Raw genomic sequence first — 16,596 nt, 5'->3', positions numbered from 1 at the left:
CTGACTTGGGAAGGCGGAATCATCGGCCTCGTGGTCGGACAGATTCCGGAAGCCATTGACCGCGCGAGACAATGGAGAAGGCCGGCCGGGCCTTCATACAATGCTTGGGTGAACTGCTCAAGACGTCGCGGGCGGCGATGCGGGCGGCGGGACCGGCTGGACGACAGTCTGCTCGTGCGGCTGGAGCGGGTTGTCGGGCTGGACGAGGTGGCGGCGTGCGCGGGACCTTAGGGACGTGATCCGTGCTGGTAGGGCCGAGGAGTTTGTCGAGCTTGTCGAGGAGGGAAGGGTGACGCGGGGCGAGGGGGGCGAGTGGGCATGCAGGGGGGCGGTTCTGGAGTTGATGGGCATTCGGAAGGCGAAGCATGCGTAGACGAGGAGAGCCGAGGTGCGCGAGTGGAGGAAGAAGGTAAGGTTGTACAAGTCGTTGGTCAGTAGAGGATGCTCGGCGGGAGGGTCGTATGATATCAAGTGCAAACTTTGGGACCGAATTGTGTCTCAAGGTATATAGGGGTGAGCAAGAGAACGCCAAACCAAGACGATAACTCATGTTAAGACGGCAGAAAGCATCACGCTGGGTATCATTCTCTCCACCTTCATCCATCTAATCTACAAAAAACAAGGGAAAAAAAAGAAATCAAGAAATATCTATCCCAAAAGGCATGACAGAAGACCGTGAGCGCCAGCCGTTACAAATGCATCCAACCATTCGGCGCCAGAAAATGAGCCTCGTTAATCAAACACGCGCGTCCAGGCTCGTGACGGTCCTTACCCTCGGCCTTCCACCGCGCCAACCTATCGTCGACCCGCCGGTCTGTGAACCGCGTGGTTGTGAACCAGCCCAACAAGCGGTTCACGGTCCGGCCGCGGCCGATTGCCCAGCCGCTGAGCCAGCTGCGGCCTGGTGCAGGGTGCGTAGCGGCGTACGCCATCACGTTGTAGCCCACCCGAACCCTCGGGTTCAGGTAGACGCCTAGGTCCGCCGAAAGGGGATTGTCGGCGTGGATGAGGCAGCACTCTGAAGCCTCGAGGTGCAGTTGCGCCAGGGAGTCGGGAATGGCGCGGAACCGCAGGCGTTTGGACTCGAGGGGGGAGGTGAAGGGCGCCGCCGGCATGGCGACGATGCCGTTCCAGCAGCTCGTCACAGGCACGGCGTCGGCGTGCGCCAGAACCGCATTGCGGCTTGCCGTCGCTCGGAAGTATGGCCACGTCGGCGTGAGGTGGGCGTTCCCGTTGGCGTCTCGCAGCGCAAAGGTATCGTAGAACAAAGGGGGGTCGGAAAAGTCGAGCGAGCATGCGGCCGCGTAGACGCCGCGGTTCGTGTCGAGCAGAGTCAATGCGTCTTCGGGCTGCTCCAGTCAGTACACTTCTTGTCTTGGCCTTCTTTTTTGGCCTTCTTTTTTGGCCTTCTTTCTTTGGGCGAGAACATGTCAACTGACCGTAAACAAGACGTCGTTCAGAAACAGCACCTTATCGAATTTGACCCCCTTCTCGTGGAGGTCGCCGAGGTCCCGCAGCGCCGAGTTTCTCAAGTTGGCCAGGAAAGGTATCCGTCTCATCTCTGGCTTGGCTCCCTTGGACGGCACAATCCAACCCTCGGGCAGGGCCACCCCCTGAGCGGGCCTGTTGGCCTCGAGCTCGTCCTGGTGCGTGACGTTGCTTGTGACGACGCTTCTGGGCACGCCGCGGACCTCAAGCTCGGCGTCGAGCTCGGCGAGGGCGGCCTTGGTGTCATCCCAGCTGCCGCTCTCATGAACGTTGACGAAGACGTTGGCGCGACCGAGGCGTTCGACGAGGGCAAGAAGTGCGGGATTCCACTGCTGCCGAAGCAGGGGAGCGTCGTTGTAGTGCAGAGCGGCTATGTAGACACGTTCGTGCTTGCGGGGGGTGTCGAACGCGTGCGGAACGAGGTCATGGCGGGCTATGCGGTTCTGGAGGCGCAGCGTATCGAAGAAGGTGACGAGGGCGAAGAGGAGGAGGCCCAGGCGGACAGAATTGCTTCGGAGGAGGCGGCGGGCGGCGAGGCGGGTGCCCATGGTGGGTGGTGGTTGAGGCCAATGGCCAGAGTACTGTGCCGGATGGCAGAATCAAGTAAAGGCCAGCAGCCCCAGCAGAGTCTGGGTCGGTTCTGGAGAGGGAAGATGGTTGTAGAGATTGACCACGAGAGTGAGATGGGCGAACCGAGGGTGTGGTTTCCTCCTCCACCGTTCGATTGCCGAGCGTTGAGCTGCTCTCTTGGCAGGAGACGTGGGCAGCTTGTGAATGTGTCGACAGCTTCTAGCCAGTAGAGGCGTCCAGGTTTCCAGAGTCAGTAGGCCTCTACAAGGGATCGAAATCGTCGAGTTCAGAAGAGACTCTCCGAGTTGGCATAATCCGTGACCTTGCGTGTTGGCGCGCTCTGTAGGAGGGGATGGCGGCTGGACCCAATGTGCACGCGTGAGGTAATGCGGACACTGGAGATGGTGACACAATTTCCATAGGTTCAAGGTTGAGGAGGCTGAGCGCCGCCTTGTCCTCGTCCTCTTGGCCACAGGTGGAAGCTGCCTTCGCTTTGGTGGGGTCCAAGGGATACAGCCAAGACACCTGCCAAGACACCTGCATCTGCAAGGCACCTTTACGTTTACGGTACGTACCTAGTACAAAGATACCTAGGTACCCAGGTACCTAGGTACCCAGGTAGGCATACCTGAGTTACCTAGGTAGGTACCTTCTATGTAGGTAGGTAGGTAGGGGCGGGTACCAGGTGCGGCCCCGGGCACTAGAAACGCTCAAGGTCGCCCTCGATCGAACCCAAAACATTAATGCCCCTTGCACTGCCGCATGCCCCCACTACTGGCCTATCAACCTTCACAGCGCGCGAAACACATGCAGATGCCATCACAAATGCTAATACGGCTAACTCATTGAATCCACCATTCGTCAAAGTTCATCATCTTTTTTTAAGCTAGTCTTACATGAGAAAAAGGCCCCCTCCAGATAGCGAGGCCATGAGGGCGATCTATTCCACTCGTTCACCCATCTATGGCTGCACAATACCCAGCCAGCCCTTCTCTGAGGCACCTCGCGATGCACACAGTTGTTGCGCACCGCGCGTGTACTGCCTGGCTTCGGGCGCGATCCATGAAAACAGCTTCATCAACATAGGGCTTGCTTCCGGACCACCCCCCGACGCTATAGCGTCGGCCTCGAGTGACGATACAATTGCCCTTTATTTGGCAAAGTGCAGGTCGTAGCCGAGCCACTTGCGCCGCACCACCTGGTCGACCGACAGGCCGGGGTAGCCGTAGGTCAGGGGCAGGAAGAACCACCAGCCCGCGACGGCGAGGGCGAGCACCACGGTGGCCGCGATCCACGCGCCCGCCATGCTCTGTCCGCCGAGACGCTCACGCGCCGTGAGGTGTCGCTTCGGCGCGTCCTCGACCTTCTTCGCCTTCTTGTCCTCGCCAACGGGCTCCGCCAGGAAGATGAACTCGAGGAGGGCACCGGCCACGAGACACGACGCCAGGTGTGCCGGCAGGTAGTGGTGGAGGAACAGCTGGCGGCCCATGAGGTAGAAGGGGAAGTAGTGCGTCGCCCAGGCGAGGAAGAAGAAGCCCGTCGAGTTGTAGAGACGGTTGCGGGAGCCTAGAGATCGAGTCAGTACGACGTTCATGTCATGGGACGGAAGGTATGTCACTCACGGCGGTCCAGAGCGTCGATGCCACGGCGCAGAGACACCTGGTCGGCGCCAATGATGCCGACAAACACAGCGAGGAGACTGCTGGCGATCCACCAGCCCACTGGGTTGCCCAGGAAGTAGATCTGCTGGCGCGTGTCGTTCTTGGTCCAGAAGCTCACGCCGCGGAGTAGGAAGGGCCACTGGTACGGGTGGCTCGAGTACGGGTGGCTGCTGGTCAGCTGGTTGTTGTGCCAGAACATGGCGCGCTGCAGCTCGAACCACTTCTTGAGGAATGGCATCGTCTTGACCTTCTTCTCGGGCTTGGCACGGCGCACATCGTCTTCGGGGAGCGACGGGATGTCCTCGACGAACCACACGTTGGACGCCGCCGTGAGCTGCTTGTTGCCGTTGATCTCCTGCTGCTTGTGGCCCCAGTCTGGCAGCGGCTTCGAGTGTGTCCACATGGCTACCTTGCTCGGGTTGTGGATCAGCTTGAAGTGGCCCGACACGCTCTTGAACGACTGCTTCTTCTTGCCGTGCTCGATGCGGATCTCAAAGACCGTGTCCTTGGCGCGGGCACCGAGGGCCTCCTCGATGCTGACGGCGGTGAACTCCTGGTTGGTGGGGTACGAGGGAGACGCGACATCGTGCGAGAGCAGGATCATGTCGGTCACTGTGTGCCTCAGACGGACGAGGTCGTGGTTCCTGACGACACGGCCAGTGGTCTCCTCTCCCTCCAAGGGGAGGATCTGCCAGTAGTTGTTCGTGTCGTTGAAGGGGTAGCCTGTAATCTGCTGGCCCTGGCTCGACACACGACCGTCGTCGTACCTGAGAGGATAGCGGTCAGGGTGGCTGTGCAGGTACGTCTTTGTCTCCTTGTGGCGGATGGTGAGCGAGTCGTAGTAGTTGATTTCCAGCGAGTTGGCAAGCATGACATTGTCGCTGAGGGTTTCCTGGAACTCGGGCGACATGAAGTCGTCACCGGGGCCGGATCGGTTGAGGATGGCAAAGTGGACCTGGAACCAGAAGAGGTAGAAGAGGAAGGGCATGATGATGAGGCCAAAGGCACGGGCGAGGAAGTGCTTGGCGAAGTCGGGCAGGCTCAGCGCACCGCCGGGCCTCTTGACGTCGAGAAGCTCCCACAGGTCAATGGCGACCGCCGAGCCGATGGTGACAAAGGCGAAGAGACCCACGTACTTGACCGAGATGTCGGCCGAGAGCGCGAAGCCCGTAAGGATAAGCCACTTCCACCACTTGCGGGAGAAGGGGTCGTGGCGCAGCTTGTGGAATTTGATGTAGCAGAGCAAGCTGCATGCCATGGCGAAGACAAGAGTGGCGTCGAGCAGAATGAGACGGGTCTGACCGATGTGCGCGTTGTCAAGAAGGACAAGGCCGGCGGCGAGCAGACAGGCAGGAAGGCTGTAGCCAGACTCCCACATGATGAGGTAGGTCACAGTAACAGTGAGAGCGCCGAGGATAGCGGGGAGGGCTCGGAAGGCAACGTAGGGAATCTTGTTGGTGATGTATGAGTCACCAATGTTGTCGAAGTGGAAGTGACCATCGTATCCCACAAGCCATCCCATAAAGGCGAACAGGAGCTTTCCGAAGGGAGGGTGCACGTCGAAGAAGTAGGTACGCTCGAGGTAGTAAGAGGCAAACTGTTCACCAGGGCTTTGGTCAGAGAATGCTCATCGACACGAAAACTACGCAAGGGTCGGAAGGGCACGCCAACATACCTTGCCGAAGTGGACCTCGTCGAAGACAACCTCGTTCGGGTGGCTGATGCCCCAGAATCTGGTGACGAATGCCAAAAGGGTGGTGATGGCAAGCCCAACACTATACTCGGTCTCTGAGGGCTTCTTGAGGGAGCGCGCAACAGACTTGGCCTTGGCCTTGGCCTTGACCTTGACCTCGGGCTCGCTATCCGAGGCCACAGGCGACTTCTTCGAAGCCGTGTTGCGCTGACGGACGCTGCCCTGCGGGATGGCAGTCGTCGACGCCATGGTGAATGGAGAAGAAAAAGAGAAAGAGAAGAAAGAAGCTGCAGCAGTGTCAGTCCAGCTGCAGAATGGAAGGTGATGCAGCAGCGATGGACAAAGTCTCCTGTCTCTGCTGGAGTAAACGCGAACGCCTCGGGTCCAGCTTGTCAAAGGACAGATAGCTTCACGAGCCCACCAATTCAGGGGAGATTCAAAGGGCTGGAATGGGTAGACGTACTGTATGGATGCGCTTGGCTACACTGGTAAAGTGGAACCGTGCCGACCAACGTCACCGTCGAATGATGGCGATCGTTCCGTCGATACGAAAGGAAAGACTGGAAAATCACACAGAAGTGTGAACAAGAGGAGAAAAGTGTTAACAGACTCAACGAGCTCGAGATGGTCCTCGATGCACCCTCTAGCTGGTCGAGAACCCGAGTGTAAGATTTGTCCTTTGCTGGTCTAGCCCCGTCGCGGGCCTGCTACTGGCTTCAGGGGATCTCAACAGGGATACCCACCAGGAGGATGCGCCAAGGGGGTCCTCCCTCGCTGAGCTCAGTGGGCTGCCGAAGGGTCACGGGACTTTCGATAAGGGATGCGATAAGCCGACAGGGACACGCCTGAACGGCAGTTGGGACAATGCTAGAATGCCACCTCTTCTTACAGGTCATGAAATTGAAATTGATTGTGTGTAAAGAATAGAAACCAGTGCTGTAATAGCTGGTGCCAAGACCGGGTTGGAACTCAAGATTATGTTGAGCCTCGATCTATTGTTTGAATCGGGGGTCGGTGAACCACATTCGGTGTAGGCATCGCGCTCTTCGGTGAGGCTGCGCGTGAGAGTCATTCCCCTGGGGCCGTGGGTATCCGCCCGCCGATGAACGGAGGCTCCCGGCGGGGTTGTCCTCCCGGTCACTCAACCTATTGGATCATCCACATCTGACATTCTACTCCCCGTTATACGTTCTTATTAGCGACGCCATTGCAAACGACCCCTCACCCCGAATTGATCTTCTCCATGTCCTCATTCCTCACCAGATCACTTCTCACCCATACTACGCCTCGAGCACTTCGAAGCCTCACGCCTCGCCTACAACTCGTTGCCAATCGTCAAGGAATCTCACGCCAGAACAGCACAATGTCTGGCGCCGTTAATGTCTACACGAAGGACGCCCCCTTCCGTACGCCCATTGCCCACTTCATGACCGGTGAATAGCTGAGCTGACCTCCTGACAGCACTGGGCCCTTACGTATGCTCCGATACATGCTACCATGACCACTGTGCCTGATATTGATTACGCTTTGCAGTCCCAGGCCGTCAAGACCCCCACGGCCATCTACCTGTCCGGCTCTATCCCTTTGACCGCTGACGGCAAGTTTGTCGAGGGCACCATCGCCGAGAAGACGAGACAGTGCATCCTCAACCTCAAGGCCATTGTTGAGGAGGCTGGCTCGTCCGTCGAGAAGATCGTCAAGGTCAACATCTTCCTTGCTGACATGGACAACTTCGCTGTATGTAGCCTTACAGCCCAACACGAAAGTTCGACTGCCCGGATACCATGACTGACCGACCCAGGAAATGAACAGCGAGTACGAGAAGTGGTTCTCCCACAAGCCTGCCCGCAGCTGCGTTGCCGTCAAGACGCTTCCCAAGAACGTTGACGTCGAGATTGAGGCTATTGCTCTGCCGTAAGCTGGGGTCTCGCGCCGAATGACATCTGGCAGACTAAGCGTCATTGTAGTGCGGATACTCAATCGCATCCTCGCCTTTGAATGCGAGTGATGCTTGCTGTAGTCTTACGCCAGTTTAAACAACGTACGCCAACTCATGCCGTCCACGTGAACGAATGCCGAACAAGGGTTACTAGGATACCCGCTTGGGACATCGCTTGCACGTTTGGAGGTCATATCACTGACTATGCGGACGACGCCAGGATTGCCTGGTGATAGTGGATTCAACACTCATTAGATGCAACACAGCAATCATGTCAACCACGCAATAAGCGCAAGAAACCGAATGGATATGCAGCAACGTGCTCTATGTTCTACACCCCTCCTTATCGGTACACTTCCTCCAGCCAGTCCATAGGTAGTCCCCGTATCTCATGGTCAGGTCTCCTCTGGGCGTCCAATCGTTCATCCTGGGAATCCTTTACTCTTCGTCATCCTCGGCGGCCTCAGCATAGCGCCCACGGATGTCCTTCCATTGACGCTGCGGTTGGTTAGCAAACACGTAACTTGTGTGTCGATTCGAGATATCTTACGCCGCGGTTGAGGTGGTCCCAGTACTTGTTGGTGAGCGAGTTGAAGCCCCTACACAATGTCAGTCGTTGTGAACTGCCGTCAGGCGTGCCAGATGGCTAGGTAGAGGGGTTGTGCCTACATCTCGAAGGCAAAGCCGGCACCGAAGACGAAGCCGAGCATGGCGAAGTTCTGCTTGAAGAGCGCACTGCCGAGAAATCCAGTCAGCATCCCGTACAATTGTGCCCGTGAATTTGTCGATGTAGCAAGCCCTCCCAGCTCAGTCGTGTCGGGTATCTTCCATCCCGTTCACTCTCTGATTCCCAGGCTCTTTCTTCATCCACCCAATTGCCTCTGTGGATCCATCCCTCGTGTCGCTGCTCGTCGAAAATTCAGGGGTAGGGCTAGACTTGCGTGTAGAGAGACTTGGTGAGGCCGGCCTGTAGTTAAGGATGCGCGATTAGCCGATTGGCAATTGAGAGACGGGGACGAGTCGCAACGGTGCCTGAAGCCTACCATTTTGAAAGTGTTGAGCGGCGAAGCGCGTTCGATTGGGTGTCGGGCTGAGTAGTCGGGGGTCGGACGTGTCGGCGATGCGGTCGGTTCAGGTGCTGAAGGGTGAGCTGAGGTCCAAGTGAACGTTCCTGACGAAATTCGTGATGATCCGAAATCTTGCCGGGACCAATTGGGTGGGCTGTCATTGGTCGGCCGGTGGTATCCACTCTTCAATGTGGGAGTACTGGCGAACCCCACGAACAGCGACTGTATTGGCCTCGACCTAGACCTTGCTGAATGGACTTGTCGTTTTCACGTTGTCTTACGAGCCAGATATGTCTATTTCGTTTCGAGCAGGTGTTTTCTCATCCATAGCTTTCGTGTTTCTTGGTTTCAAGCACTCAAACGGTTGCAGGCCTATCTGCTCGTACGGTGCCATCACCCCATACGTAAAATATGGGAACTCACTCGGCTTTTAGCTTACTTCCAAGTCGCTGGTTAAGTAAGGTAGTTTTGTGCCTTGTATAGGTATGTTGATGGCATACACTCACCAAGTCTGTCACACAAGCCACACTGTCCAGCTTGCCTGATTGAAGGTTACAGTGCAGCAGACCGGCATGATCACCATGTTGGAAACACTTCTTTGCACTTTCAGTAGTACACGTAATTTCCCCATCTATTTGTATCAAAGGCACCCAGAACTGCATTAATTCAGACGCCATGATCATGACCATCCGAGACCCAAATGTAAGATGCCGGGAAAGCGGGGAGGAATCGCACTGGTCTGTGCATGGTCCTCTGCGGGGCATTTTCCTTTCCGCAACAGCTGCGAAATGCGACTCGCACAGCGAAGCCTCACCTCCGCACCGCCAAAAACGAACGAGAATTCGCTCTGCGACGCCCGGCTTCAAGCTGCGGAAGCCCAGCTGAACTTCCCTATCCAGCCTCGATCCTTTATTTCATTCAAACGCTCTAGACTTCGGTTCATTTTGATTCTACGACTGTAATTACCATCCCCACCAACATATCGGCGCGACCAAACACGCGACTACTTTCCAAGTCTACTTTCTCGTTTTACACATACGAGCCTGTTCTACGAGCCGAATAACCGAAAATGGCTGGCGAGAAGAAAAAGGGCCAGCCCAGCAACGCCGGAATCATCACCGACAAGGGCGGCGAGCGCTTCATCCCCGAGTCTCAGCGTGCCGATGGCAGCACCCGCAAGGCCATCAAGATCCGCCCCGGTTTCCGCCCTACCGAAGATGTCGAGGTCTACAAGAGCCGGGCAGCCGAGGCTCGCGCCGCGCGCGGCGTCCCGGGGACCGTCGGTCTGAGCGATGACAAGGCCGATGCCTCAGCCGCAAGCGCCAAGAATGCGAAGCGGCGCGAGGCACGAAAGAAGGCCAAAGCCGAAGCCGACGACGGCGAAGAGGGCGTGACCGAGAAGAAGAACGCGGAACCGCCGAAGGAAGTCGTCGAGGAGGTCGATCCTGAGGTGGAACGTGCCAAGAAGGCGAGGGCACTAAAGAAGAAGCTGCGACAGGCAAATGAGTTGCAGACCAAGAAGGAGGGCGGCGAGGCACTGCTGCCGGAGCAGATCGCCAAGGTGATCAAGATCAACGAGCTTATACGGGAGCTGGAAGCACTCGGTTTCGATGCCGATGGCGAGCCTAAGACTGGCGCCTTGCCAGCAGAGGAGAAGGCCGAGGAGAAGGCCGAAGAGAAAGTCGAGGAGAAAGCCCAGGGCTGATTGACTTTCTGGTTCCCGGGCGCCAAAGTATCGAGTCAAACAGCATGGCAGCACACGTTTTGCTTCGCATGCTTCGCGTGTCGGCCGAAGCCTCTCACGCCTGCAGGCCTCATCACGGGCCATACCAAGTTATGCTGGGTCATGCAAGGCCTGGGCTGTATGTGCCACATGCCAGTCTCTGACAAGAATCGACACGACGAGCTTGCCTCCCAGAAGGTGGCGGCAATAAGGTGATACCGCGCATCCTCAAGCGCGATGCTGCGGGGGCTTATGAAGTCAGTGTCTTCGTACAAATTTGGGAGGCAGATGAGGGCAACCCGTTGAGCTCATTCGGTCGATTGTCACTTCATGAGATCTAAGTAGAACTTCCTGTTCGGGGCTTGCTGAAATGCAAGCATTGTGCCAGTATCAGCGCGCGACGGCTATGATAGCTGTGCTGCTGAGGCCTGTGGAGGCCGCACTCCCAAAATACACTCTATGTTGTTTCCATGTTCCAGATCATGCAATCGTTAGTCCAACCGAAATCGTACATAGATCAGCCAATACAAGAAGGAAACATTTGATACTCCGGAGATCCTGTTTCACATGCTCATATCATTTTTCAGTCTATCCGCGTCAGATCGACATCTTGACAAGGAGGTGAGTAGCCTGTGGTGAATTCTATTGCTCTGAGAATTGGATCACCGCCCGTGGCTATCAGTAGTGAAACGGACGACGTGGAGAAGACGAAGAGTCGGGGCCTGAATCCTTTCACGTGCTGATATGACGCCCAAAGAACAGCTGGAGTGGAGTCTTCAGAGCTGAAGCTTAGCGGATGCAGTGGCGCTGATGGCTAGCGGCAGCAGGGCTCAGAGCTCAAGCTCAAGGGGCCGCCCCCAGTCAAGCCAGTGTCTGGCGCGAGCGCCCACTCACGGCCCGGCTGTCCAATACTCAGTGGGGGCGAGAGCTACGAAACACGCAGGGTCTGGGTTATGCTGACGTTTCCCTTTCGTGCCTCAAGAACAGGTAGCAGTACCAATTTCCAAACCCCAGTAGCTTCAACTTCATCACCACCTTGTCCATTTACCAACGCGGGCACATCCAATCTACCTGGTCCGTTTGTTGCTCAAGTCTTTGCGACATCATACCTATTCGCTATTGCTCCCCTCCGACCCTACTTCCCCTCTGGATGATCACGACCGTCCTCCCAACCAGTGCGACAAGATGAGGATTCGGGGCAGGGGTGCAGCCTCATGGCGCACTCTATTGTTCGTTCTGTCATGGACGACGACGGCATTGGCAAAGGACGACGGACCTACGATCAAGGTGTCCAAGTTTAAGCACCCGCCGCTGAACATGAACTACTTCGAAGACTCAGACGTGGTTCTGTTCCATGACATGTCCGAGAACAACATTTACCGATCCGACGATGCTGGAGTCTCTTGGGGAAAAGTTGCAGGCGTTCCCGACGGCGTTGCGTATACCATGACCATGCACGAGTTTGACAACAGCCGAGCCTTCATCATCACCGACCGCAGAGAACACTTCAAGACCACAGACCGTGGCAAGTCCTGGGAGAAGTTTGACAGCGGCGCCCAGACGAGCCGATACCGAGACCAGATCCTCAGCTTTCACGCCGGTGATCCCGATCGCGTGATTTTCAACGGCATGGATTGTGCAGGCATATTCTGCAACGAAGTGGCCACGTACACGACCAACAACTTCAAGGAGGCGAAGACGCTCAGGGGCTCGACCGAGGGCTGCTGGTGGGCCAAGTCCTCCGACCTGTTCACCACTGGCAAGGACGATCTCGACCGCCAGCGCGTCCTCTGCATCGGTGCCGACTCGATTTCGCCTTTCAAGGAGGACCAGCGACTGTTCATCTCGGACAACTTTTTCGAGAAGATCGACGGCAAGGTACAACAGTTTGAGCCGAACCTGGATACGAATCACGGCATTCAGGGAGTCGTCAACCTGGCCGTCGTCAAGAAGTACTTGCTGGTTGCCACAACATCGATCAACACAGACGAACTGTCCCTCTTTGTCACCGACGACACTCTCAAGTGGCATCGCGCCATGTTCCCAGCGGCGCACGGCCACAAGGTCAACCAGGGCGCCTACACTGTCCTCGAGGGCACCAACTACAGCATCCAGGTTGATGTCATGAACACCCGTCCTTCAAACCCCATGGGTGTTATGTTCACGAGCAACTCTAATGGCACCTACTTTGTCGAGAACCTCGAGCACACGAACCGTAACGAGATGGGCAATGTCGACTTTGAAAAGATCTCGGGCATCCAGGGCATATTCCTCGTCAACACCGTCAAGAACTGGGAGGACGTTGAGAAGCACGGCGGCAGCAAAAAAGAAGTTGTCACTCAAATTACGTTTGATGACGGCAGGACTTTCCACGATATCAAGGCTGGCGACGATCGAGTCCACTTACATTCAGTAACTCACCTTGACAATGTCGGTCGGGTCTTCTCGAGCCCTGCACCAGGTCTCGTCATGGGTGTTGGCAACACAGGTAGCTCGTTGAATGCTTTCAAAGAGGGGAACCTGTTCGTCTCGGATGACGCTGGTGCCTCGTGGAAGAAGGCTCTGGACGGCCCTCACAAGTACGAGTTTGGTGACCAAGGTTCGCTACTAGTAGCTGTCAAGGACTCTAAGAAGGACGACGTCGGCGAGGTTAGCTACTCGTTGGATCACGGTCTCAACTGGAAGACAGCGGCGCTTCCTGATGGCCTTAAGATCAAGCCTGAGATCATCACAACCACCCAGGACTCCACTAGCCTAAAGTTTATCCTTGTCGGGTCCTCTGGAGGTGACAACTACCATGTTGTAGCCCTCGACTTCGGGGGCCTGCAGGAGAAGACTTGCGAGGACGGCGACATGGAAGACTGGCCAGCCAGGGTGGACAAGGATGGCAAGGCCATCTGCGTCATGGGACACAAACAGACATATCGCCGTCGCAAGAAGGACGCCGACTGTTTCCTGAAGAAGGAGTTCAAGGACCCGGTTCCCAAGACTGAGGACTGCGAGTGTTCCGACGCGGACTTTGAGTGCGACTACAACTTCATTCGAAAGGATGGCGAATGCGAGAAGGCTGGACCGATAGTTGCCCCCGATGAGGCTTGCAAAAACGCTGGCCCTGACACCACTTTCAAGGGATCTTCGGGCTGGCGCTTGATACCCGGCAACACGTGCAAACGAAAGGACGGCTCGCAGAAGGATGACCCGGTTGACAGAAAATGCTCCGACGTTGTCAATTCCCCGGCGCCACCTGCAAGTGGGGATATCACTGCCACGCAGCACATTTTCCAAGATACTAAGCTCAACGACTTTGAGATAGTCTATCTTGAGCGCGGCGACTCGAGCTCCGACTCGGACGAGACCGTCATTGCGAGGGCGGTTGAGTATGAGAATGATGGTTCGATGAGGGTTGAGCAGCGCGTGTACCGCACGCGAGACCACGGCAAGAAGTGGGACGAGATCTTGGAGAAGGAGGAAATCAGGGGCATCTACCCTCACCAATATTTCAAGAACGCCGTTTTCTTCACCACAAAGTCGAGGAAAGTTTGGTACACGATCGACCATGCCGAGCACTTCCACCAGTTTGAGGCTCCTTCGGACCCTGGCTCCGGAAACCCCCTGTCGTTCCATCCTGACCAGAAGGACTGGCTCATCTGGGTAGGCCAGAAGTGCGAGAAGGTGGACGGTAAAGAACAGTGCTTCAAGGAAGCTTCCATTTCCAGGGACCGAGGCGACAACTGGCGGACGGCGCTGCGTTACGTTCAAAAGTGCGAGTTCACCGGCCGCTCCACCTACAAGTTCAGAGATATGCGACAGATTGTATGTCTCACCCACAAGCGTGAAGACAATGAACCCGACAACCCCAAAGTCATCGTGTCGAGCAATGACTTTTTCGAAGAAGACAAGAAGGTGCGCGAGTCGAACGTCAAGGACTTTGCGACTATGGCCGAATTCATTGTTGTCGCAGCCGAGGACAAAGAGCAGAAGGGACTTCGAGCGCTGGCCAGTCTTGATGGTGAAACGTATGCTGCAGCTCACTTCCCCTACAACTTTGAGGTGTCTCATCAGAACGCATACACTGTCCTTGACAGTTCTACGCATGCGGTAAACCTGTTTGTGGCTACTCATTTGGAGAAGAACCAGCGCCAGGGCAGTATTCTCAAGAGCAACTCGAACGGCACGTCCTATGTCATGAGCGCTCCGAACGTCAACTGCGACAACAATTACTTTGTCGATTTTGAGAAGATAATCGGGCTTGAAGGTGTCGTGCTCATCAACTCGGTGAAGGGCAAGGACAAGAAGGGCAACAAAATCCTGCGCACTGAGATCTCCCACAACGATGGATCGCAGTGGGCATATCTCCCGCCGCCCAAAGCCGACGTCAACGGCAAGGCATACGGATGCAGCAGCACTTACGGTGACGAAAAGTGCGCACTTCACCTCCACCACTACACTGAGCGTCTCGACAAGAAGAAGACATTCTCGGCCGCCAGTGTGGCTGGTCTCATGTTTGGCTACGGCAACATTGGATCGAGCCTGGGTCCGATTGAGGAGGCGGATACCTTCATGACGACGGACGCCGGCATCACATGGAAGAGCGTCAAGAAGGGCGCCTGGACATGGCAATATGGCGATCAGGGTTCCATTGTCGTCTTGGTGCCGCGTTCGACCGAGGACAAGGGTGCCAAGACCAAATCTATCTCGTACACGACCAACGAGGGCAAGGACTGGAAGGACTTTGAATTCAGCAAAGAGGAGGTCACGATACTCGACATCACCTCGACTCGCACTGGCAGCTCGCGCAACTTTCTCCTGTGGTGCAGTTCAAGCGATGGCAAGACCTTGTCCGTCAATCTCGACTTCACTGGCTTGACGGATCGTCCCTGTGTGAACCCTGAGAGCGGTGACTCAGATTACTACCTCTGGTCGCCCACGCACCCTCTGCAGGACAATGAGTGTCTGTTCGGCCACGTCTCCAAGTACCTCCGCAAGAAGACGGACCGCAACTGCTACAACGATCATCGCATCGAGCATCTCTATGCCATCAGCAACTGCACCTGCACGAGGGCCGACTATGAGTGGTACGTTACATGACACATGTAGTCTACTAGCGAGGGCTCCACCATACTAACACGAACACAGTGACTACAACTTTGAGCTCGACCCCCATAAGCAGTGCAGCCTCGTGCCCGGCAAGAAGCCGCTGTCCGCCGAGCAGTACTGCAAGGAGAACCCGGACGCCGTGTCCTACTACGAGCCGACAGGCTACCGCCGCATTCCTTTGACAACGTGTGTCGGCGGTACGGAGCTTGACAAGATCTCCGAGGCCCACCCGTGCAAGGGCAAGGAGGAAGAGTTTGAAAAACTACGCGGCACATCGGGCGTTGCCATCTTCTTCGCCGTCGTCATACCCATCGGCATCGCGGCCGCCGTCGGCTGGTGGGTGTGGCGCAACTACGGCAGCCAGTTTGGGCAGATCCGCCTCGGCGAGTCGAGCGGGTTTGACAATGACGCGCCGTGGGTCAAGTATCCCGTCATTGCCGTGTCGGCGGCCGTGGCCGTCGTGGCGGCCCTTCCGCTGCTCGTCTCGGCGCTCTGGCGGACGGCGTCGTCGGCGTATGAGCGGGTGAGCGGCGGCGGCGGCGGCAGCTGGTTGAATGGCGGCGGGCAGAGGCGGTTTACTACGAGAGACAGTTTTGCACGGGGGCGTGGGGACTATGCATCTGTTGACGATGACGAGGGCGAGCTTCTGGGTGACGACAGCGATGAGGAGGTTTGAGGGGGGGGGGGCGGGGGGTTGAAAGAGGAACAATGAGGACAGGACTATCAAGAGAGGGTATGGCTGGAGGGGCTGTTTGCTGTTCTAGACGCAGCGCTGTTTTGTTTTTCACTACTGTACGTACTATGGAAGAGTTGATGACGTTTGGATAGGTAGGCCGCAAGGTGGACGGACATACGTAGGGCGAATTCGGACCTGGATGACTTGCACAACCACGTTCCGTCGATGCCTATAGCTGCCACTGCCTGATCGCAAGAAGCAATCATGTTGTGCAGTGTTTACGCATCGAGCCAAAGAACGAAGGGAGGGGGGTCATGGTACCTTGATGTCACCAACGGCAAACGGCAAAGAGCAAACGTCACCTGGCTCCAGGGGGGGTGTGAGGGGGCATGGATGGAAAGGAAGGGGAGAGCGACCCCCAAGGCATGCACGGGCTTCAGCAGAATGCACGTGCGAGCCGAAGAAAACAACAAAGCACCAACGACCACGGCAGATGCCTTCGTAGATAGACCAGGCAGATTATGGCGCCAGCTTTGGCGTCGAACTACGGAAGCTTTCGCAAAGTCAGAAAAACAGCACTGCGCTTCGCTTCGAGCACGATCGATCGAGCGAGCGAGCAGGCGAGCGCCGTGCACGCGCGCCGAGGGGGCCAAAACAAATGAACAAGAGACAATGCCATCCC

At 56.6% G+C, this 16,596-nt stretch overlaps 5 protein-coding genes across 5 annotated transcripts; 3 read left to right on the top strand and 2 right to left on the bottom strand.

The window, feature by feature from the left end:
• Positions 1–689: 689 nt before the first annotated feature.
• Positions 690–2,036, bottom strand: VDAG_03148 (uncharacterized protein; the record flags this gene model as incomplete). The annotated part of the gene is made up of 2 exons (XM_009657013.1): positions 690–1,349; positions 1,440–2,036. 2 exons carry the CDS (start codon positions 2,034–2,036, stop codon positions 690–692), a joined length of 1,257 nt encoding a protein of 418 aa, XP_009655308.1.
• A 1,172-nt stretch (positions 2,037–3,208) lies between these two features.
• VDAG_03147 (dolichyl-phosphate-mannose-protein mannosyltransferase) lies at positions 3,209–5,661 on the bottom strand (the record flags this gene model as incomplete). The annotated part of the gene is made up of 3 exons (XM_009657012.1): positions 3,209–3,624; positions 3,681–5,316; positions 5,395–5,661. 3 exons carry the CDS (start codon positions 5,659–5,661, stop codon positions 3,209–3,211), a joined length of 2,319 nt encoding a protein of 772 aa, XP_009655307.1.
• Positions 5,662–6,909: 1,248 nt separating this feature from the next.
• VDAG_03146 (mmf1) lies at positions 6,910–7,634 on the top strand (the record flags this gene model as incomplete). The annotated part of the gene is made up of 2 exons (XM_009657011.1): positions 6,910–7,149; positions 7,214–7,634. The coding sequence occupies 2 exons, from the start codon at positions 6,910–6,912 to the stop codon at positions 7,328–7,330; spliced, it is 357 nt and encodes a 118-aa protein (XP_009655306.1). The 3' UTR covers positions 7,331–7,634.
• Positions 7,635–9,487: 1,853 nt separating this feature from the next.
• Positions 9,488–10,123, top strand: VDAG_03145 (uncharacterized protein; the record flags this gene model as incomplete). The annotated part of the gene is made up of 1 exon (XM_009657010.1): positions 9,488–10,123. The coding sequence occupies one exon, from the start codon at positions 9,488–9,490 to the stop codon at positions 10,121–10,123; it is 636 nt and encodes a 211-aa protein (XP_009655305.1).
• A 1,203-nt stretch (positions 10,124–11,326) lies between these two features.
• On the top strand, positions 11,327–15,914 carry VDAG_03144 (vacuolar protein sorting/targeting protein PEP1; the record flags this gene model as incomplete). The annotated part of the gene is made up of 2 exons (XM_009657009.1): positions 11,327–15,216; positions 15,278–15,914. 2 exons carry the CDS (start codon positions 11,327–11,329, stop codon positions 15,912–15,914), a joined length of 4,527 nt encoding a protein of 1,508 aa, XP_009655304.1.
• Between the last annotated feature and the right edge of the window lie 682 nt (positions 15,915–16,596).

Source organism: Verticillium dahliae, genomic scaffold, assembly GCF_000150675.1.
Source record: "Verticillium dahliae VdLs.17 supercont1.5 genomic scaffold, whole genome shotgun sequence".
NCBI lineage: Eukaryota > Fungi > Ascomycota > Sordariomycetes > Glomerellales > Plectosphaerellaceae > Verticillium > Verticillium dahliae.
This window is presented reverse-complemented; position numbering and strand designations above follow the sequence as displayed.